Genomic DNA, 24,160 nt, shown 5'->3' with positions numbered 1-24,160 from the left:
TAAAAAAAAAAAGTGCCACTATCACCTATTAGAAAGACCTAAATCTGGATCTCCAACAGCACCAAATGTTGGCAAGGATGTAGAGTAATGGGAACTCTTACTCATTGCCGAGGGGAATACAAAATAGAAAATAAATTTGTGGTTACCGAAGGGGAAAAGGGAGGGGAGGGATAAATTAGGAGTTTGGGGTGAAAATATACATACTACTATAAATCAAATAAATAATTAGCAAGGGCCTACTGTATAGCATAGGGAATTATATTCAATATCTTATAATAACCTATAATGAGAAAGAACTTAAAAAAGAATATGCATATATATCCTGATATCTGAATCACTTTATTGTACACCTGACACTAACACAACATTGTAAATCAACTATATTTCAATAAAAAAATTTTAAATGCATGTACCATTTTGGTGAGTGACACTGATAATGGGGAAAGCTATTCATGTATGGGGCATTCTGGGGATATGTGGAAAATCTCTGTGCCTTCCTGTCAGTTTTGTTGTGAACCTAAATCTGTTCCCCCCAAAAGTCTTTAAGCAAATAAGTAAACAAACAAGTAGAATTTTTCACAATCATTCTACACTGAAAACAACCAGTGGTACGGTATCCTGCAATCTGTATACTGCAAAAAAAGAAATGAACTACTGGGAGTTCCCATTGTGGCACAGGAGAAGTGAATCCGACTAGTATCCATGAGGATGTGGGTTCAACCCCTGGCTGGGATCAGGGATCCATCGTTGCCGTGAGCTGTGATGTAGGTTGAAGACAGGACTTGGATCCCGTGTTTCTGCGGCTGTGGTGTGGGCTGGCAGCTGCAGCTTGGATTCGACCCCTAGCCTGGGAACTTCCATATGCCATGGGTGTGGCCTTAAAAAGAAAAAAAGAGGAGTTCCCATTGTGGTGCAGCAGAAACGAACCTGACTAGGAACCATGAGGTTGTGGGTTCGATCCCTGACTTCGTTCAGTGGGTTAAAGATCCGCTGTTGCCATGAGCTGTGGTGTAGGTTGCAGACTCGCTCGGAGTCTGTGTTGCTTTGACTGTGGCGTAGGCCGGCGGCTACAGCTCCGATTAGACCCCTAGGTGCATCCCTAAAAAAAAAAAGAAAAAGAAAAAAAGAAAAGAGAGGAAAAGAACTGGATTTCCCTTCTTGGCTTACCGGTTAACGAACAAGACTAGGATCCATGGGGGTGTGGGTTCTATCCCTGGCCTTCCTCAGTGGGGTGAGGATCCGGCATTGCCATGAGCTGTGGTGTAGTCACAGACACGGCTCGGATCCCGCATTGCTGTGGCTGTGGTGTAGGCCAATCCGACCCCTAGCCTGGGATCTTCCATATACCCAGGGTGCAGCCCTAAAAAGCAAAAAGAAAAAAGAAAAAGAAAAGAACTGCTGATACATGCAACAACATGAGGGACTCTCTAGAACATTAAGCTAAGTGAGAGTAGCTAGACTCAAAATGCTGCATACTGTATGAGTCCTTCTAAATGACATTCTGGAAAACAAAACAAGAGGCACAGGAAACATTGGTGGTTACCAGCAGCTGGAGATACTCAAGTGTATTTGGGGGTATGATGGAAAAGTTCTGTATCTTGGTTGCAGTGGTAATTACATGACTATATGTACTTGTCAAAACTCTTAGAACTATACAGTGAATTTTACTGTGTATAAATTATACCTCAAATTTTTTTTTCTTTTTTGCATTTTTTTTTTCTTATGGCTGCACCTATGGCATATGGAAGTTCCCAGGCTAGGGGTCGAATCAGAGCTACAGCTGATAGCCCACACCATAGCCACCGAAACTCGGGATCCGAGCCGCATCCGCAACCTACACCACAGCTCACAGCAATTCTGGATCCTTACCCTGAGCAAGGCCAGAGATCGAACCCGCATCCTCATGGATACTAGTCGGGTTTGTTAACCAATGAGCCATGAAGGGAATGCCTATACCTCAATTTTTTAAATGTTAGTAACAAAAAAGAAAGAAAAACCTAAAACAACTTCTGACCCAGAGTCAGTGTGATTACTGTTGATGGATTACTGACTCCTGGCTCCTTAGCTCTCCCCCACACATGTTTGTGACTCCAGGTCACTAGGGTTGTGCAATGGTTTGTCTCCTTTCTGGTAGACAGCCATTGGCTGAAGATGAAACACAAGACAGTGAAAACTTCTTCTTCCTCCCTTTTCTGCTATCCCTCCAGCTCTTTTCTTTCACTTCTTTTTCCTATTTATTTATCAGTCTGTGCTTAGCTGAAAGGGATCTGCTGGACACTATGGTGAATGGGGCAAAGGGTAGAACTTGCTTTGATCAATAATGTATTAATAAATGATTAACAACTGGTGCTCTGAAACACATACACACATGCACAGATTTATTTTAAATTCTACTGATATAAAGAGCATTGAACATATACTTTCTAAATAATAATAAATTGTACATTATCCTTTAGTGTGACTTCCATATAGCCAATTGATTCCTATCGAATGCTTCACCGATTTTTGTTGAACTTTTGTATCCGTAACCAATATCCCATTGTAAATAACAAACAAGTGTGTATTGACAAGAATTTTGGCTGATGTTTTCATTGACATTAACGGTTAAGATAAAAGTGAAACATGAAGATATGTGTTGGAACTTGACTCCTTCATCAGTGACATGATTGACTTGGATGAATTGGATAATAGTTTGTGAATACTGGAGGAATAGTTCTTTGAACTTTGTGCTATTGACAATGTAGCGGTTATAGACATGACATATTTTTAATTTAATCTATAGTATTAACATTTTCTTTCTTTCTCTTTTTTTTTTGTCTTTTTAGGGCCACACCCACGGCATATGGAGGTTCCCAGGCTAGAGGTCATATTGGAGCTGTAGCCGCTGGCCTACACCACAGCCACAGCAATGCCAGATCCAGGCTGCATCTGCAACCTACACCACAGCTCACTGCCACAGTGGATCCTTAGCCCACTGAACAAGGGCAGGGATGGAACCCGCATCCTCATGGATACTAGTCAGATTCGTTTCCACTGAACCACAACAGTACACCAGTATTTACATTTTCTCCATCACTATACAGTCAACAAAACACTAAATATAGAGCCCACATTTGGAGTATTCTTCTCTTTCCATAGTTTAAATACGCTCACCCTGGACAATTCCAAACTACCAGTTGCAGTCACAGGACGCAGAGTTACAAAGAGATGTGCCCCAGCAACCATTACCTCCTGTTCTACTGTGCAGATATAGTAGATGGAAATAGCTTCAGCAACATAGGCAATAGCAAGACTGCCTATGTAAAATGATTGAAAATGATGAGTTTTGAGTATTTATGACCTTTTCTTGGAATATAATTCATTTAATCAAAAGTTTACATTGTTTAATTTTTTAATAATGAACATGTTCAAGAACCAGTTCACAAAATTCCTGACATTTAACTGTCAGTTCTCCAGCACTTGTTTGAGTGGGCTCCAGCTTGTTAACGATCCAAGTGCAAGGCTATGAACCCCTCCCCCACAACAAATTCTGGAGCAGCAGTTGCAGCACAAAGGGAAGGTGGGTGCAAACATATGGTGTTTCCCTGAGCCCCACTATCCTCAATATGCTGCCGGGACTGCTTTAGCCTTATGGGTTTTTTCCCGGAGCTATTCAGACTGGTGATCAGGGCTAAAATGTCAGTGTCATCAACTACACCTCAAACTGTATGAGGAAATGGATGTGGATTTCAATGGAATAAATGGTTTGATGTTCATTATTAAATTTCATTCATTAAAATATTCCTTTGTTGTTAGGATTTATTGTTGAGGGGAAGAATGTTATTCTGAAATTCCTTTCATTTTTAAAGTCAAATCTGGAAAAGATAGTCATCAAAATGTGAAAAATTACCTTGGATGGTGAGATTTTTTTTTTCCTTCTTGCAATTCTCTATAGTTTACAAATTTTCTACAATAAATACATAACACTATGTATGGTACTATGAAAAAAAGTGAGACAGATCTTTGGTAAATTGATATTTAAAACTGCATCAATGTTATGCTTTCAAAGACCAAAAGAATAAATAGCATTTTTGGTAAAAGAATGCCCTGGGAAAAAGATATTACTATGTTTAGTTTCTTTTAAAAGCCAGATGTCCAGGAATTGGATATGGCTAATTATCAATTTCTACCCAGATGGAGTATTTTCTTTTTCTCTCGCATTAGATGGAAAGCATAGTATCTCTGGCTGCTTACTTTGTTATATTCAATCACTTTAGTTGGAAATCTTTAAGGAATAGGAGGAGCTTAGGAAAAGGGCATTTTATTCTATCATAAACGAAAAGTTGCAGCAGATACAAACAATAGAAGAAAAAGAGTTAAAATGTGTAATTGGTTGTGTGAGGAAGATATTTAAGGCCTGTTCTTTGACCAGTTGCAGCAGTATTAGAAATTGAATTTACAGTAGAAAATTGACAGAACACTGGAAATCAGCTACAATGGAAAAAAATAAAAATCATTAAAAAAAAATAAAAAGAGGAGTTCCCATCATGGCTCAGTGATTAACGAATCTGACTAGGAACTATAAGGTTTCGGGTTCAATCCCTGGCCTTGCTCAGTGGGTTGGGGATCTGGCGTTGCTGTGGCTCTGGCGAAGGCCGGTGGCTACAACTCCGATTGGACCCCTGGCCTGGAAACCTCCATATGCCTCGGAAGCGGCCCTAGAAAAGGCAAATAGACTAAATAAATAAATAAATAAATAAAACATCAAATGTATCCATTCTCATGTCTGTCTCCCCATATTAATCTTTTGCTGTGTAACAAATTACTCTATGATTTAGCAGCTGAAAACAATAGCTATTATTTCACAGTTTCTATGTGTCAGGAAGTTAAGCATGGTTTATGGATTACTTGGCTGTCTGAGGCTCAAGGTCTTAGATGAAGCTGTTAGCCAAGGCAGTAGTGTCTGAAAGCTTCACCAGGGGAGAATCCACTTCCAGGCTCACCCACATAATTGTAGGAAGGATTGCACTTCTTGTGAACTGTTGGAATAAGAACCTCAGCACATCTTTGGCTTTTGTCTAGAGGCCTCCAGTTTCATGCCACATGGACCTCTCCATAGCGCTGCTCACAACATGGCAGCTGGCTTTCTTAGAGCAAACAAGCAAGAGAAACATCTAAGGTATTTGCTTCCTGTCCCTCACAATGCACTATTCTCCACTGCCAGGAGTCCAGAGTCTCAAAAAAATATATATTTATTCATGTTTTTGTCCTGTTTGGGGTTGTTCAAAGCTTGAGGCTACACTGGTACTTGTTACTCCATCTTTTCCAGAAGTGGAAGTATCTGAAAATCTTTTATTAATAATCCTTATAATACTTATCTACTAGAAACACATGTATGATGTTTTTATTTTTGTGACCATAAAGCAGTATGTTAAAAATTATTCTAATTGATTAAAGAAAAATTATTAGCAAAAAAGTAAAATTTATCAGAAATTAATGTCTTAATGAGATGGACTGGGGGCATTTATAAGGCATTAATAAATATTATATTATTCTTTTACTTGCCATTCAGGGCAATGAATCCCTGAAGAATGTTTGCTTCTCTTTGGTAAAGTGGTGGAAGAGCAGTTGTGAAAACACGGAGTTGAAAAAAAAAGAACCAGTATGACTCAGGATGCCTTCTTAGGCAGTTCAGCTTCAGAAAGCATTCATATGAAATTTGGTGATCTGCAAATCATTTCTTTAAAACCATCTCTTACACATATTATTTTTCCCACCTGTGCTATGACATAAAATAGTTGAGAAGAACCATTCCTGGTTGTAACTGTGAGTGGCTAACCTATACTGTCGTTAGCCTCGTCCAAGAAAAGCTAGTGGCCACCTCTGCTACGGTTCTCCACTGCAGGCTTCCTCCCTTTATGTTCTGGGCTGGAGTGTGTTTGCTCTGCCTTGGTTCTTCTATTACTTCCTGTCTTACAGATATTTGTCAAAATCTCTCATGAACTGATGGAGCGCTCTCCCTTTCTCAATATTCATGCATGTATTCTCTTTCATAAATACTTATTGGCCAGGAAGCAGAGCCAGATTTCATCATGAATAGGTATTGGATTTGGATCTTGTCAAATGCTTTTCTGGATCAATTGATAATAATCATATGATTTTTCTTCATTAGTCTATTGATATGAAGATTATTATGTAGATTATGTGATTGACTTTTTTTTTACATGTTGAATCAGGAGTTCCCGTCGTGGAGCAGTGGAAGCAAATCCAACTAGGAACCATGAGGTTGCAGGTTCGACCCCTGGTCTCGCTCAATGGGTTGAGGATCCAGTGTTGCCATGAACTGTGGTATAGGTCATAGATGTGGCTAGGATCTGGCATTGCTGTGGCTGTGGTGTAGGCCAGCAGCTGTAGCTCCAATTCGACCCCTAGCCTCAGAATCTCAACATGCCGTGGGTGCGGCCCTCAAAAGCAATAAATAAATAAATAAATAAATAAATAAATAAATAAAATAGAAAAATAAAATGTTGAATCAATCAGGCACACCTGGAATAAGTTCTACTTGGTCACATATATTTTTCAATACAGTGTTAGATTTTATTTGCTAATATTTTGTTGATAATATTTGCATCTGGTTTTATGAGAGATGTTGGTCTGTAGTTTATTGTACTTTCTTGGTCTAGTTTTGGTGTCATAATAAAACTGGCCTTATAGAGTGAATAGAGAAGTATTCTTTCCTCTTCTATTCTCTGTAACAGAGTGTATAAAATTGGTGCTAATTTTTCTTAAAAGACTTGATAAGATTCTGCATTTCTTTTTCCAGAGAATTATAATGACAAGTTCAATTTTTTAATGTTACAGGACTATTCTGTTTCATCTTGTTTGAGCTTTGATAGTTTGTAAAATTGATATATTCTAAGTTGTTGAATTTCTAAGTGTATTGGTGGCTGTGGTATTTTATTATTACTCCTTTAAAATCTGCAGGAACAGGAGTTCTCTTCCTGGCTCAGCAGTTCATGAACCCAACAAGAATCCATGAGGATGCAGGTTCGATCCCTGGCCTTGTTCAGCAGGTTAAGGATCTGCTGTTGCCATGAGCTGTGGTGTATGTTGCAGATGCAGCTCGGATCCCAGGTTGCTGTGGCTGTGGTGTAGGCTGGCGGCTGTAGCCCCAGTTCAACACCTAGCCTGGGAACTTCCATATGCAACAAGTACAGCCCTAAAAAGCAAAAAAAAAAAAAAAAAGCAAAAAAAAAAAAAAAAAAAAAAAAGCTACAGGAACTGTAATGATATATTGCTTAATTACTGATATTGATTTGTATCTTCCTTTTTATTTTGTTATTCTTGCTAGAAATCTATAAACTAGCTTATTGTTTCACATTCATTTTGTTTTTCTGATGTCATTGATTTCTACTCTTTATTTCCTTCTTTCTGCTTGTTTTTTCTTTTTCTAGCTTCTTGATGTTATTGATATGAGACTTTTTCTAATGTAATCGTTCCCATTTTTTCTGAGTAATCGTTTAATGCATAAGTTACCTTTTCAGCACTAGTTTAGCTGTAACCCACAAATTTTGATATGCTGTATTTTTATTTTCATTCATTTTTGTATATTTTAAAAATTTTCCTTTGAAACTTCCTCTTTGACAAGGTATGATTCAAAAGTGTGTGGTTTAATTATCAAGTATTTAGAAATTTTCCTCTTACCTTTTTCTCACTGATTTTTTTTCCTCTCATTTGTTTTTTTTGTTTGTTTGGTTTGTTTTGTTTTTGTTTTTGTTTTTTGTCTTTTTGCCTTTTCTAGGGCCACTCCTGTGGTATATGGAGGTTCCCAGGCTAGGGGTCTAATTGGAGCTGTAGCCCCTGGCCTATGCTAGAGCCACAGCAACATGGGATCCGAGCCACATCTGCAACCTACACCACAGCTCATGGCAACACTGGATCCTCATCCCACTGAGCAAGTCCAGGGATCGAACCTGCAACCTCATGGCTCCTAGTCAGATTAGTTAACCACTGCGCCATGATGGGAGCTCCTCATTTGTTTTTTAATTCAATTCCATGATGGCTAGAGAACATACTTTGTATAATTTCAATCCTTTTAAATTTAACATTTGTTTTTTGGCCTAGCATGTGATCTGTGATTGGTACTTGAAGGGGAAAAAAATGTGCAGTCTACTGTTGGGTAGAATGTTCTATAAATGTCATTTAGTTCCTGTTAGTTGATTGTGTGGTTTTTCTTCTCTACCTTTGCTCATTTTCTGACTCTCAGTTCTATCAGTTGCTGAAAGGAGGATGTTGAAGTCCCTGGTTATAATTTCAGAAATCCATGTTTTATGAAAGATCAATTTTGGAGTCCCTGTTTAAGAGGTAAAAATATCAAATTTTAGGAGTTCTCTTGTGGTGTAGTGGGTTAAGGATCTGGTGTTGTCACTGCAGCAGCTCAGGTCACTGTAGGTGGTGGCCCAGGTTCAATCCGGGAACTTCCACATGCCATGGGCATGGCAAAAAAAAAATCAAATCTGAATATAAATTTAGATAAGGAAGTAAATGTTTATTTAGAATGAGAAAAAAATAAATCACAAGTAGTTACAAATTTTGGAATGCTGACATAAAATCCACAAACATCACAAAATTCAAAAAACAATAGGTTTATCATTTAACTGCCTGACATACTTCTGTAATATTTTTTTTCATGTTATGTCAGATGCTCTTGTACTAGCTCTGCATATGAGAGTGATTTTGTTTTATCATATTTGTATCAATTGAACAGATCATTCAGTCTTCAAGCATGTTTGAGCAAAAATTTTTTTATTACTGATAGCTTTTTTCAGCTTGACATCTTGTAATTTTTAAAGACTGTAGTCACATTTGGGGAAACTTCAATTAGGTTTCATTTATATGAGTTATAAAATTTGGAAGAATTTTCTACAGACTAGTTTCTGAATCTGTGCATATTTCTAGTACACATGTCATAGGACATGTTCATCTTGTGACACAACCTCTGACTCTTTGGTGTTAAAATGCCAAGAAGTCATACAGTGAGCTGGAGGAGCATTCCTGGAAGCTATTCCTCCATAAGGATGATTAGCAATAAAATACTACAGACAGATGTGACTGTGAATCATATAAATATCCTCCCACTCAGTTCAATCAAGTTTTATCCCAAACTCAACTTCCCTTTAGCTGCTCCCCAAATGACTCCAGCCACTCTAATAGTACCTGACACAAGGAGAACTGTGACAGAGGGGATATCAGAGTAAAAAGAGACAGTGCCCTTAACCAAGTGTGTGGTTGAAATATATTACTTTTGCAGATTTTAGAAAAACTCACACACAAGTGAACATATTGCTAAAGCACCTTCCAGGGCCTTGGAAAGGGCCTGTGCAAGTAGACGTCCTAGAAGCTTACCCTTCACTACGTTCACTGAAAATTATGCCCTGATGCTGACATTTAATGGGATACAGAGAGAAGGGAGGGAAACAGTTGGACATAGACTTGAAGCAGATGTTTCTTGGATGTCTTTTTTTTTAACTTTTTATTATGAAAATTTCCAAGCACATCCAAAAGCAGTGAGAACAGTGTAATAGCTTACTATTACTATTAGCATTACATTCATGGTGCTCATCATCCACCTTCTAAAATTATCAGATTTTACTGATCTTGTTTACTTGTATGCCTCCAGTTCAAGACATTGTGTGGGTCAAACACAAAGATGAGTGAGCCCTTGTCTCTGCTCTCATGTATGAACCTGGTGAAAAAGATCAGGCATGAGTCCTGTAAACCACGTCACCTGTCCAAAGGAGAACTTGGGGCCATGGAAGGAGAGAACGCCTCTAGCCAGGAAGGACCACTAAGAGCTTCAGGGAAGAAATGGGCTACTTGGAAAACAAATACAATTTTAACCTGTCCAAGCTGAGACAGAATTGAAATATCTGAAATACACATTTTTGCTTTTTCACTCTAGAATATTCCTCTTAGCTTCAGGGAAATAGTTCAATCTTCTTACTATTTATCTAGATTTCTAATACTTGGATTCATTCAGATTTAAGAAACACTTATTGAGTGCTTGGTAGGTGCCATGCATGCATTTTCAGATCCATTATTTCATTCCATCCTATGAGATTCCATCCTCACAGAAGCATGACAGATATCATCATCCTCATTCCTGAAGATGAAAAGAGAAATTCAGAGGGACATCCTGCCTCAGGCTGCACAGATAGGAAGCATAACTAAAATCCAGCATTTTTTTTTTTCTTTTTATGGCCACACCTGAGGCATATGCAAGTTCCCAGGCTGGGGGTTGAACTGGAACTGCAGCTGCTGGCCTACGACACAGTCACAGCAATGCCAGATACAAGCTGCATCTGGGACCCACACCACAGCTTGCAGCAATGCTGAATTCTTCATCCACTGGATCAAACACACATCCTCACAAATACTATGTCAGGTTCTTAACCTGCTGAGCTACAATGAGAACTCCAAAATCCAGCATTCTAATTCCAATTCTGAACCCTCTTCCTGTGTTTGTGAAATTGCCTTCCTCATGAAGTCAAACCCACTTCTTACAATGGAAATCCAAAGTTCATACACTCATTTTCCCAGCCTCCCTATCAGTTAGAGCTGTCTGTCACATATGATAGCCACTAGTCACATGTAGCTATGGAACACCTGAAATGCAGCTAGTGTTACAAGTTGAAAAGATAATATTTTGGATATGTTAAGTTAAATAAAATATGTCATTAAAATTAATTTCACTTTTTCTTTAATTTTCTTAATGTGGCTCCTAGAAAATTGAGGATTATGTCTATGGCTTGCATTATACTCCTATTGGACAGCATTGAGCTAGAAGGTTAACATGTGACTGGGTTGTACCAGTCATTTGTCCACAGGCTTGGGACAGATAGCTGCTGTAGTGAAGTCACAGTGACCCTCTGTTCTAATGAGAACAGTGGCAGTGGAAGTGACTGTATCTGTTTCCAGGAGCAGTGGCTCATCCTGTGTCCAGGTCAAGCGATATTGGTGGTCCTATATTTGGTTTTATCCAGTAGTGGCTGCAGGGATGGCCTCTCAGTACCAGTTCTGGACATAATGTTGAGTGTTGCTAAAGATCCTACAGACATCCAGTCTTCCTCTAATGAATCCCTCTGCTGCTAAGGTTCTTTATGCAGTCTCTTCTCTCCACCCAGTCCACAGTGATTCTTCTTTCCACATCAACAGTGAATCAGATCCAAACTACACATTTGACACTTGGCCTGCACTGGTTATGTTATCATAGGAAAATGCCTTTTTACAGTCTGCCTCTCAGCCAGACTATAAACCTCCCCATGGCAGGAACTCTGTCTTTTGCAAACTTGTTTCTCAGTAGCTTTCAGGCCATTTTGGTTACAACATCTCTAGAGGACTACTTATTAGCTACCACTTCAGAGCTCTGAAGTAGGCAGAGCAGCTATCATTATTCCTGTTCATACAGATGAGGAAACTTGCCCAGTGGGATGGAGGGACTGGCCCAGAGTCTTACAGCTGGTTTGCTCCCAATTTGAGATGGTAGGCCAGACCTCCTCACTGCCCTTCCCCATCTCTTTCCTCTGTTTCAGGCCCTGACAAATAGATATATATGCTCGTGTATTAGATTCTTGGGCTGCTATAACAAAGTGCCACAAACTGGGTAGCTTAAAATAATGGATATTGTCTCCCAGTTCTGGAAGCTATAAGCCTGAAATCAAGGTGTTGACAGGACCGTGTTTCCTTTGAAATCTGTAGAGACATCCTTGCTTGCCTCCTCCTAAATTCCCGTGCTTGACCAGCCATCTTTGGTGTTCCTTGGCTTGTAGCTGCATAACTCCAACCTTTGCCTTTGTCATCACATGGTTTTCTCCTTGTAAGTTTCTTTCTTCATATAGCTGTCTTCTTAAAAGGACACTAGTTATTGGATTAGGAGTCCACTGGACTCCAGTATGACCTCATTTTAACTCAACTCATTACACCTGCAATGATCCTAGTACCAAATAAGTTCATATCACTTAGTACTTAAGATTAGGACTTCAGCATATCTTCAGAGGGGTGGGAATATTCAAGCCATAAGAGATGGTAGCTGTCAAGAGGAGAGAATACCATGGAAGTCAGAGACATTGCCTTGATTCCAGAACTATTCCAAGAATCATTTCTGTTACGGTAGAAGGTGGCGGTTTTTTAAGATATGTTTTCCCACCCACTACTTAGTTTGCTTATGGACTAACCAGGTTTGGTTGACAAATGCGTGTTATCATGAGTTATAATGTACCACTTCCCTCATATAAAAACTGAATGGCCCTGGATATAAGATAGGTAGGCTCATCCTTTCTGGTGGCTCTCCCCAGCTATCCTGAGGCAGCTCTCCTGGTTAGAGGGAAATGATGGTGTATAACTCTGATGAGTAAATGGGATAAGTGATTGTTGCGGTGAGCCTGACACTTTGCCAGAGAACTGTCTTTGATGTCTAAAGTATTACTTGGGACCTAGACGAAAGAGTTAGTCATACAGTAACAAGCCACACTAAAGGGATATAGCTAGCCTTTAGGTAGGAAATGCACCCATTTTTCTGTATCTTCTCTTTTCCTTTGGTGAAACATACAAAGGTTACTAATAAGAAGAAATACAACTTTTTAAAAAAAACATAAAAAGGAAATGGTAAAATGAGCTCTGCTCTAGTCCAAAAGAAAAGAATGACAGCAGTTTCTCATCAGGCCCTTCGCTGAGTTCGTACTCTAGAATAGTCATATGATGGGCATTCTTAAACAGAAGTAGCTGAAATTGCTAATGAAAGCTTGCTAATGACAGACTCAAATCACTAAATAAGCTAATCTCCAAGTCCAGCTTCTCCTGATGGGAAGGACATGGGCTTTAGGGTCAGCCCTCTCTCTTAATGTATGACCTGGACAAGTGATTTAATCTCTCTAAATTTTTCTACGCATAAAAATTAGGATCACTACCTAGCAGGGCTGCAGTGAGGATTAAATATCTAGCAGAGCACAGAGCACATATGGTGGGTATGCCATTAAAATGAAGCCTTCCTCCTCCCAGTCCTGCAAAAATATGCAGAATACAATTTCTGCCCACTACCCCATCATAACCTATGCCTCTCCATTTCATTCTCTTCCTCTCTTTCTAAAATTCCTATTTATAATCTGGCCTAGGAAACAAACAGGAAATGCCTGCATTTAAATTTTAAAAACGAACAAGTGCAAAACAATGGAATATAGTACAGACTACTTCGGTGCTGACAAACTTCCACATTCATTAGTACAACGAACACAGAGTGACCACCAATGCCAGGCAAGGTGCCCAGCATGGGGTATTCACTGGTACAGGAAACATCTTCCCATCCTCATGCAGTTCAGTTTAGTTGGGAGACGGTGAAGTAACAATGAACATATAATTTTAAAATAGCTTGAGGGCCCTGGAAGAAATGATCTGAAGCAATGAGACAGACATATGGGAAGGCCAGAGGGAGACAGTTTAGGAAGGATGGCCTTTCTGAGGTGACATTTACACTGAAACTGAGGAAGTTCCCATCAGTCCTAGCTCAGTGGAAACGAATCTGACTAGCATCCATGAGGAAGTGAGTTCGAGCCCTGGCCTCGCTCAGTGGGATAAGGATCCGGTGTTGCCATAAGCTGTGATGTAGGCTTCAAACACAGCTTGGATTCGGCGTTGCTGTGGCTGTGGTGTAGACCAGCAGCTACAGCTCCAATTCGACCCCTATCCTGGCAACTTGCATATACCTTGGGTGCCGCCCTAAAAAAGAAAAGAAAAAAAAAAAAGTAAACTGAAACCTGAAAGATGACAAGGTAGGCATGTAAAGAACAAGCATGTATACAGTGAGGCAGTCAGGAGCTAGAAGTGTTTGAGGAGCAGTTCAGGTGGTGTCAGCAAGCTCAAGGGGCCACTTGGAATAAACTCCAACTCTTACCATGGCCTCCACACCCTGCCTTATTTGGCCCCTGCCCCCTCCCGACCTTATCTCCTCCCCGGGGGGTCCATACCACCTGTTAGGTCCCTGTCACATTCCCACCTCAGGCCTCTGCTTTTGCGGTTGACTCTGTCTGAAAGGCTCTGCCCCCAAATCACCTCTGGCCCCTACAGTCAGGCCTCAGATCACATGTCATCTCTGGAGAGAGAATGCTAATCACCAACTCTCCATCATCTTTTGGTAATTTGCTCTCTTCCTATCCCTTATCACTATCAAACATTATGTAGTTTTTTCTTTTAGTCTTTGTCTATTCTCTCCCCTAGAACGTTAAGTCCTACGAGTTTATATTTCTCACTGCTATGAACCTAGAACCATATGTAGTATATAATAGGAACTCAAATAATATTATTTGTTGAATTAACTTTTAATGAAATAAAGCTAGAGTAGATAATGCAAGGTAAAGAACTGATCAAATTGTGTGAGAGGGAAGACTTCCTGGAAGAGGTTATATTTTGAATTAAAATTGTGGGGGCAAAAAAAAGCAGGTGGTGTGCAGTTACAAAAGAAGAATTTTGGTAATTACCCGCTCATCTCTGTCTGTTTCACTAGGTTATGAGCATCTTTAACGCTGAATTATGAATTATCCAGTCTTAGGAATCTATCACCAGCGCCTAGCCTGGGACTTGGCACACAGTGGACACTAGATAGGTTTTACACAATGAGTGACTATGGGGTGCGCAGCAGGGGTCTATTAATTTGGTTTCAGTACAGTTCAGGACAGGCGAGTAGGTCTAATAACTCTTGAGAGTCAAGCTCCCACACAGCACCGCACACTGGGGAAGACCGCAAGGCGGATCCTCGCGGAGGGGAGCGCAGCGGCCAACGCGGCTGCGCATCACAGCCCCCTCTCCGCGAGGCTGCGGGACGCCGGCAACCTCAGCGCACGCCTGCGCACTGCACTCTTCCCGCCTCCGACAAGATGGCGGAGGCCAAGTAGCGAGGGGGCGGGGTGTGGCTGCCGGAAACCCGGCCGCTGCTGGGGGGAGCTGCGGGCGAAGGCCCCGGAGCAGCGGGCCGCGGTTGGCGGGATGCTGTTCCCGGGAAGCGCTGCAGGCTACCGGTGAGAAGGTGAAGCACAGAGTTGCCTTCCCGAGCCCTTAGCTCCCCCTATGTACGCTTCCCTCGGCTTGGGTCCGGTCGCCGCTTTGCCTGCTTCGGTACCACCCTCTCCTCTCGCGTCCTGGAGCTCCGGCAGCGGCTGGAGCTGTGTCCGGCAGGAGAGGAAGCACTCCGGAGGCGTCCGTGCATCTGTCCGCGGGGCGAGCGTCTGGCAGGTGAGTGAAGCTGCAGGCTTCGGCGTCTCCTCCCTCGGCAAAGCTTCCTCGGCTTTCCCCCCGCCGTTGCTCGAGACCCTAATGGTGCTCCGCCAGACTCCGCCGCTCCCTTGTCTCCACGTCCCACCCCCTCCCCGCCCCGCGCCCCCTCTCAGGCCTCCAGTTGGCCCCTGGCTTTGCAAGTCCTCCATTCTCACACAGCGGGTGGGGGTCGCGACGCCTGTCGCCCTCCGCACCTTTCCAGGATCCTGGTGAAGCTTCACCTCTGCAAGCGGTCTCTCTCCTTCGCGGAGGGTGGGTGGGTGGGTCGTCCGCCCCTCCTATTTTAGTCGCCTCCCCATCTTCCTGGTTTCGACCCTCGGGCTTCCTTTAAAAGTTTTTAGCTGTCTGGGAAGCTTACCCGATAGCCTAGCATATAGAGTTACAAAGAAAAAGCTTGTTACCCAGAGGCCAGTGGATTTTGTTCACCTTGGTGGAGGAATCCAGTCCTCAGACTGGGCTCGTTTGGGACAGTTTAACTCGGCCCATCGAACTCCTGCACTGGAGAGGATGGTGCCTGTGATGGCAAATCATCTTTCATCTAAATTAATGTTTTTTTTCTGACTGTAGCAAATCTTTAGTCCCTAAACTATTTTGAAGCGGGGGCGTAAGTTACTAGGTCAAGGGAAAGAATTGGGAAGTGATGGTTTTTTAAAAAGGCGGCTCTACCAATGTTAAGAAATAGAATAGCACAAGAAAGGGTAAGTGGTGTAAGTGATTCTTTTATTCAGCGTTTAAATTGGCTACTGAAGCTTTAGAATCCCGAATTGTCTAACCCCTTTGTTTTATTTTAGAAAGGAATAAAATGGAGAAAAAGCTTTTTAATCTCAAAACTTCCCAAATTTCTTGGGTTCTCAGTTGTTGGTACTACTTAACAATCTGATGTTTTTAAATAAAATTTAGGCAGCCCCAGTCGTATTTCTCTTTCCTTTATTACTGAGGCAAGAGTAATTAGAATTAATGGTATAAGAAACTGCCCTAAATAACATGGTACCTTGCCAGAGTTTGTAAGTGCAAACTGCAGGATGGAAGTGGTAGTCGAGGAAGTTACCATGGCTGATTCTCCCACCTTTTCCTGTAGTTGAATAACGGGTTGAGAAACTGCCCCCCCCACGAAAAAAAATAAGATTATAAATATAAATGATATCTTGTCCACCGAGATTGCAAGTGGGTGGAGTTTTTTAGCATTAATATTAATGAGTGATATAATTTTGTTGAAATTATGCTAGATGCCCTCCAAAGTTATTAAAGCATGGACGATCCTTGCCCTATTGGAATTGTATACTGAAAATCTTTGTAACACGTGGGTTATAATTGGCCTGGCAGATTTTACTAATGACACACGGTCTGTTTTTTCTTTGTTGTAGCCTTTTTACCTCTTAATGAATTTATTAAATTTGGAGTTAGAATTGTTCATTTTAAAAGAAGAGGCGATACAGAGTTCCTGTTGTGCCTCAGTGATTAATGAATCTGACTAGGAACCATGAGGTTGTGGGTTGGATCCCTGGCCTTGCTCAGTGGGTTAAGGATCCGGCGTTGCCGTGAGCGGTGAGCTGTGGTGTAGGCCAGCGGCTACAGCTCCGATTAGACCCCTAGCCTGGGAACCTCCATATGCTGAGGGTGCAGAAAAGACAAAAAGACAAAAATAAATAAATAAATAAAAGAAGAGGAGATACATTAATGTTTGATTGCATTATGGGCTAATTTCATTCATTTGTTTGTTGTTGCCCTCCACTTTTCTACAGCCAAGGAGTGTGTGTTTTTAGAGCTGATTGTCTCTCAGTTCTGTGCTTTTAGTTGAAAGGATAGGAGGACTGCTGAGCCCCAATCAATGGCTCACTGTCTTTGGCAAAATAATTTGAGGCATTGTGTCAAGACATCTCTGACCACAAACAATCTTTCTTACTCTCTTTTGGAATCTTGTTTTTTCGCTCTCTTTCCCTTTCTCCCTTTATTTATGAAACCACCCCTCTTTGTCTCTCTGTTCATTCATTTGCCTACTGCTGATTTTATTTACCTCCCTATGTAACCAGGATCCCAGTTGTTATGGATGCCTTAGAATGCTTTACTTTCTATAGATTTATCTTTCTAGTCTCCAGTCCTGAACAAGTCTCATCACTAGCTTTGTCAGTTTGACCCCTGAAATCCTGAAGGATGCAAGAGACAGTTATGTAAAGATGTTGGTTAGCTTTCATACCAATTAGTCTTGCTCTCTTCTGGGCCTTTAGTGTTGATTGTGTTTCTTTTTGTCTTATTTCCTGAAATAACTTAATCTCTTCCTTTCCTGAGAAAAACATCAACCATCTGAGGTGTAATCTCTTACATCTTGGTATCATTATCATATTTATTCATATCTCAGACAGAGAAATGTCTTTTTTTTTTGTGCCACATTTGCGTGTAGAAGTTCCTGGGTCAGGGATCAAACCTGAGCCGCAGCAGTGACAATGCCAGAACCATAACCCACTAGGCCACTGGGAACTCCTCAGTGGCTTTCCTTTTTTTCAAGAGCAGCCTCCTTCCGGATGTGTCCACGGTCATCCCTCTCCAACTTTCTCCATAACTGTCTATCATCATTCCTTCAGTCTTTTCCCCTCTAGTTACATACATGCTATATGTATACCTTTTTCAGGAATGTATGCTGTGCAACTCAAGGAAGCGCGTTTGAATCCTGAGCCTGCTGGTTCCACTGTATTTTTATTCTTTAATCCCTGGAGCCTGGTATAGTAGGAGGAACATTGACTTTAGAGCCGCATAGATTTGGTTTTGAAGTCTACTAAAACCACTTAATAGCTATGTGGCTGTGAGCAAGTTATTATTCAGACTCTTTTCTTTACCTATAAGGAAGAATGTTATTCTGACCTCACAGAGTTGTAGTTGAAGTAGTTTAACACATGTTGTGTGTCTTTCCAAGTGTTTAGTATGTTACAGAATTATTAAAGATATAAGTTATTCTTTGCTTTGCACCTTTAGTTCCTTTACCTTTTCAGCTACTTTAGAAGTCACCTATGACTGTCTCATTGCCAGATCTTAGTGGCCTTTTCTCAGTCATCTTGGCTTCCTTAGACCATTTTTGAAATATATTCTGTAGGAATAAAATCATCTGATTTCTTGGTTCTTATGCATTGTACTTCCTGATTTTCCTACTTCTCTGAAAGTTTCTTTTTGTTTCCTGCACTGCTTGAATTTGCTCTTCCCCCAAACATAGCTCTTCCTTTTTTTATTGGGATACTAGTTAGATTTAAAAACAAAAGAAATATATTCATTCAGGTAATTGGGAAGTGTGTAAGTAGAATTGGTTTAAAGAGTAGTTTAATCATGGACTTAACGTTATTAGGGCTGAGGTTCTATTTCTCTGCTCTACTCCCATCTTCGTCCTCCTGTTTGGGCTTCATGCTCAGACCAGCTTCATTTCTAGAAAGATAGCTGTTGGCAGTGTTCATGCCATAGACTTCTTCATTGAATTCCAAAGGGGGAGAGAAGGCTTCTCTTCTCCTACTCTTTTCCCTAAACCTTGCTTTGATTGAACAAATGGTGATGATCCTGAACAAATGGTGATGATCCTGCTGCCAGATCTGTCACAATAGTTTTATCAAGGGGGATGGAACACTTCTAATCGCCTAACCAGTGGCTGAGGGAAGGCAGAATGGGTCAGGGGGAGATAACCAGCTTTCTCAAGAGTCTCTGCTTTTTGGTGTGTTCACTTGTTGGTCATATCATTTTTTTTTTTCTTTTTTTCTTTTTAAGGCCGCGCCAGCAGTATATGGAGGTTCCCAGGGTAGGGGTTGAATGGGAGCTCCCCTACCAGCCTGCGCCACAGCCACAGCAATGCCAGATCCGAACCACATCTGCAACCTACGCTGCAGCTTTCGGTAACACCACATCCTTAACCGCCTGAGCGAGGTCAGAGATCAAACCCATATCCTCATGGATACTAGTCGGGTTCTTAACCTGCTGAGCCACAGCAGGAACCCCTGGTCATATCCTTTTTTAAACTATATAAATCATCGTTTTTGTATGGATGTTTCTTAGCACTGTAACTCTACTCCTCACTTCTACCACTTGCTTCATGTGTCTACCTTAAATGCACTATAAGCTTATCTCATAGCAAATTGCATCAGTTTGATTTCCATCCACCTACCCTCACCTAATGTGTTTATGTGTGCAAGTATGTGTATAGACTCCTCTTCCTCCTGATTTCTCTCTTCGAACCGCTTCTCTGTCAGCCACGCAATCTTGAAACCTTATAGTCATCTTGTTTCTTCTTCCGCTTTCCGTCACTTGTCAGTGCTTGAATATACCATATGTAATTAGTTGGGATCCAGGCTACATAATAGGAACTAACAGTGATTTAAAAGTCTCTCACATACAAAGAAGTCCAGAGTTGGAGGATTCCATGTTTAGTTAGTTTAGTGGCGCAGCGATGTTATCAAGGATCCAGGTGCTTTCCATCTTTATCCTTAGTGTGCTGACCTTTGTGCTCAGGTTTATCCCCTCATGGTTGCATATTGCCCTTTCTGCTCCAGATATCACATTCTCACACAGCCACCAAAGAAAGGAGGAATCTTGCCCTTCCATCTCTTGATTAGGCAAGTAAACCTTTCACAGAAGCTCAGGATCAGATGTCATTCTGACATAGTTAGGCCCTAATTGCAAGGGGGCTGGAAAAACCAATACCTGGCATTTCAGTCTAGGAAGAAATTAGTGAATGGCTGAAGGAAGGTAACCAGCAACGTCCGTGACGTATCTTGATAGTATTGTATGGAGAAGTAAGTTTAAATAAATGAGAATTTTCAGATAATAGTAGCACCTATAAAGCACTGCTCGTTTCAAGAATTGATATAAGCTTTACATAGGATTTTGGTCAATCATTTAGTTAGTTGTGGATGACTGATTAAAATTGGATTATTATGCAAAATTAGGATATTTGAATGGTACATCTCAGTTCTTTTACGGTTGATGTTGAGTACATTTAAACATACACTGTGAGAAATGGATACGTATAACAATGATTAGGAAATAGATTTGTGGAAGGCATTTGGAAATAATATGGGGATGCTTTTGGTTGTCACAGTGATTGTGAGATCCTCCTGACAGTTACTAAGTAGAGGCCAGACAGATACACTGAGTGTCCTATGATATTTGTCCACAAAACAAGAATTGTTCCTTCCAAAATAATGGTAGTACCCTTATACATTGAAATAGCAAATGCTTTGCTTTTTGAAAGAATTGGCAGAGACTCATCTGTGTACTTATATTGCAGAGACACAAAACCAAATTCAAACTGCTTAAACAATAAAGGGCATGATTAGATCTTGTGGTTGAACTTCAGCTAGGGCTTTATCCAGCCTGAAATCATCAAGGACTTGGCTGGCTCAATTTCTCTGTAATTCATTCTGCTGTTTCATTCCCCTTGTTTTGATTTCATTTTCAGGCCAGCTTATCTCATGGTAGCAAATTACTGTAGCACTTTCAGACTTAATACCCTCATTTCATATATAAAGTAAAATGAAGCATATCTTTTGTATTTGATTTTGTAAGTATTTGTTGAATGTCATCATTGTTGAAACTTCTCTGAACACCTATCCCTAAAAAGTTAATACTTCCTCTGTTTTGCTACAGCTTTATCCCCATTGCATGTCATACTCTGTAGGTATTAATTTCTATGTTTCATGCATTACCTTGTCTTAATTATCTTTGTATTCTTAATGTCTAGAATACTCTCTGGCTTAGTGGTATAGACAGTTATGGAAAGAATTAGTGAATCACACAGGAAGGGAGGATATGGGAAGGGGCAGAGAAATACAAGAAGGCCCTTTTCCTTCAGTAGTTGTTATTGAACCCCGAATCATGAACATTGTACTCTTGACATCAAAGTATATGTACAATGAATGCTCTTGTGATTGAGTATGAATTTATTTGAAAGCCTTACTGAATGCTAGTAGTGTTTTGTCACTATTTTCTCAACGAAACTAAAAACAATTACCATCATTTGTTCCTTCACATATTTTTTGAGAGTCTGCTGTTTGTACATAATGTAGAAACAGTGGTGAACTAAACAGAGCCCATGTTCTCTTTGAGCTCTAGTGTTAGGGAGGAAGATAGACATTATACATGTGCTCTCTTGCTTGCTCTCCTAGCTAATATTGACTTTGAAGTTAAGTAAAGTGAAAGGATAAAAAGTAATAGGATATATTTTAGGTAGGTTTGTGAGGGAAGAGCTTTTTGAGAAGCCCTGTTTACTGAGAGACTTGAATGAAGCAGAGTAAACCATGAAACTATAAAGGGAAGAATGATCAGATAGAGGAAAAAACGCAAGTGTCCTTAGCATGTTGGAAGAGCAACAGAGAGTCCAGTGGGCTGAAGTCGAGTGAAAGAAGGCAGTGTGGCAGGAGAGATGGTGGGACAGGTGGGTGGACAAGTGGGCAGAACCTAGATCATGTAGGGGTTTGAAGGTCATTTAAAGGCTTGATTTTAATCTGAGATGGAAACCGTTGAAGGGTTTTAAGCAAATGAATATCCATATTAGACTTTTTTTTTTTTTTTTTTTTTCTGAGAGGATTACTCTGGCTGTCTGTAGAAAATTGATTGTATGAGGCAAGAATGGAAGCAGGAAAACCAGTTAGGAAAACTTAACAATAATCTAGGTTGGCAGTGTTGTAATTGTGGTAGAATAGCAAAGAAGTGGTCAGATTTGTGATGTATTTAGAAAATACTAATTTAATGATGAGTTAGATATGGAGTCTGAGGTTTGAAAGAGAAGTAAAGGATGACTCTGAGTTTTTTTGCCATGAGCAACTGGGTGAAAAGTGGTATACCTTATTAAGTTAGAGACTATGGGGCAGGGGGTATGGGGTTGGTGGAAAGTAGTTTTGGAGAGTTAAATCAGATTTGTTTTGAATGTGTCTTTTTTTTCCTTCTTCTTCTTTTTAGGCTGTACCCGCAGCACGTGGAAGTTCCCTCCTAGGGATTGAATGGGTGCTGTGGCTGCCAGTAGCCACAGCAATGCAGGATCTGAGCCACGTCTGTGACCTACACCACGGCTCACAGCAGCGCCGGATCCTTAACCCACTGAGCGAGGCCAGGGATCGAACCTGCATCCTCCTGGATCCTAGTCTGGCTCCTTACCACTGAGCCACAAGGGGAACTTCCTGGATATGGCTTTGTTCGAAATGCCTGTCAGATATTCAAATGGAGACATTGAATAGGTAGATATTTTATATATATATAAGTTTAAGGGAGAAGTAGTAGCTAGAGGTAAAAATTTGGAAATTATCTATGTATAGATGGTATTTAGAGCCATGGGACCTGATAGATGGAATTCATTAAATGGTTTGATATTAGACATGATTTCTTATATCGAAGATTGGGAGCTATTGCTTTGGAAAATAATAGTTACAATATTGGAGTGTGGAGAGGATTCTCTGAGAAAGAGATGGGACTTCACCTGGAAAAGGCTTCTTTCTTCTCTCCTGCCAAGCATAATACCTGGCGTAGAGTGAGCGATATACAGGTGAATGAACAAAAATACACTTGAGCTGGGGAACAGCTTGAGTAGAGGTATGGCAGCAGGCAAAGCCTGGATTGTTGTAAAAGAAAGAGAGCTAGAGAAGATAGTTTGTATTGAGCAAGTAGTGGAAAGTAGGATAGGGTTAGTCTCTTCAAGGCTTCAAATGCTAAATGCCAGTTATATTTAACCCTATGATCTAATGGTTTTCAACTCCATTTCTATTGTTAGAACGGTGCCTCTAATTCTTGACCTCTAATAGATGCTCAGTAAATATTGAGCACCTAATGTGGAATTCCCAGTATGTAAGATTTATCTTTACAGTATTTTCTCTTTCTCAATAAAGTATACTGGGATGCTGTGATAGATAGATAACCTTACATTTATGTTAATTATTATTTCTAATGATAAGCATTAAAAACAGTTATACTTAATTATTGATATCAAATTACTTGGGATGTATCTTATAACTGGTCAGAAAATACCAGGGTATTGGCAACACCAAGGTTGAAAAATGGCTACTCAAGAAATTGAGGGGCCATTAACAGTCCTATATTAGTTTTTACAGGAATGACTACTTGAAGCCAGTTTGTAGATCATTTGCTTCTTCCGCTGTCAAGGAGCAAACGGTTTAGAATTATAGGAATGTTAGCAAGAAAATTGGAGATGATAGATCTTTGAAGATCTAATTATTATATTTTAAGTTATAATTTAAAATATTAGATACGGAGTTCCCGTCGTGGCTCAGTGGTTAACAAATCCGACTAGGAACCATGAGGTTGCGGTTTCTATCCCTGGCCTTGCTCAGTGGGTCGAGGATCCAGTGTTGCCGTGAGCTGTGGTATAGGTTGCAGACGCGGCTCCGATCCTGCGTTGCTATGGCTCTGGCGTAGGCTGGTGGCTACAGCTCCAACTGGACCCCTAGACTGGGAACCTCCATATGCTGAGGGAGCAGCCCAAGGAAAAAAAAAAAGCAAAAAGCAAAAAAAAAAAAAAAAAAATTTAAAAAAATAAAATAAAATATTAAATACAATTAGAAATTATTTGTTCTAATAATTAGCATGTCATACTTACACAATTTAAATGTTAGAAAATAATTTACCTGCATAAAGTCTTACTGAGATAAAAATTGAAATTTTAAGGTTAAATTTTGAAGTAATTTTAGGATTTAGGAGACTTTAGGTTTGTGATTATTTCCTTCAGTTCTATATGTCCTATTACTACAGTTTCACATAGTCATTTAAGAAAATTCAGGAAATGCAGTAAAAGGTACAGATGACATTTGTAAGCTCATCATACAAAGAAAACCAGTGTTGTTTTTGTCTCCCCCTCCCCATTTTCTCTTTTGCCTGTGCTCAG

At 40.4% G+C, this 24,160-nt stretch overlaps 1 protein-coding gene across 28 annotated transcripts in view; it reads left to right on the top strand.

The window, feature by feature from the left end:
• Window positions 1-24,160, top strand: part of APC (APC regulator of WNT signaling pathway) — a 324,590-nt gene that overhangs the window by 186,465 nt on the left and 113,965 nt on the right. For 12 of the 28 annotated variants that reach the window (XM_085009328.1, XM_085009322.1, XM_085009302.1 and 9 more), the window contains exon 1: window positions 14,898-15,258. The exons of 10 other annotated variants lie outside the window; for them this stretch is intronic. In XM_085009328.1, the coding sequence (XP_084865454.1) occupies window positions 15,094-15,258 (165 nt within the window). In that variant the 5' untranslated portion in view covers window positions 14,898-15,093. Of the gene's footprint in view, window positions 1-6,215; window positions 6,328-14,897; window positions 15,259-22,227; window positions 22,503-24,160 lie in introns of those variants that run through there. 6 more of the 28 variants (XM_085009335.1, XM_085009318.1, XM_085009299.1 and 3 more) reach the window with 2 other exon arrangements.

Source organism: Sus scrofa, chromosome 2 (genome assembly GCF_054392235.1).
Source record: "Sus scrofa isolate SSC_HxYL_T2T_F1_AM1 chromosome 2, Sscrofa_HxYL_maternal_Yorkshire_Landrace_v2.0, whole genome shotgun sequence".
NCBI lineage: Eukaryota > Metazoa > Chordata > Mammalia > Artiodactyla > Suidae > Sus > Sus scrofa.
The sequence above is the reverse complement of the archived record's forward strand: the minus strand, read 5'-3'. Positions and strand labels throughout refer to the sequence as shown.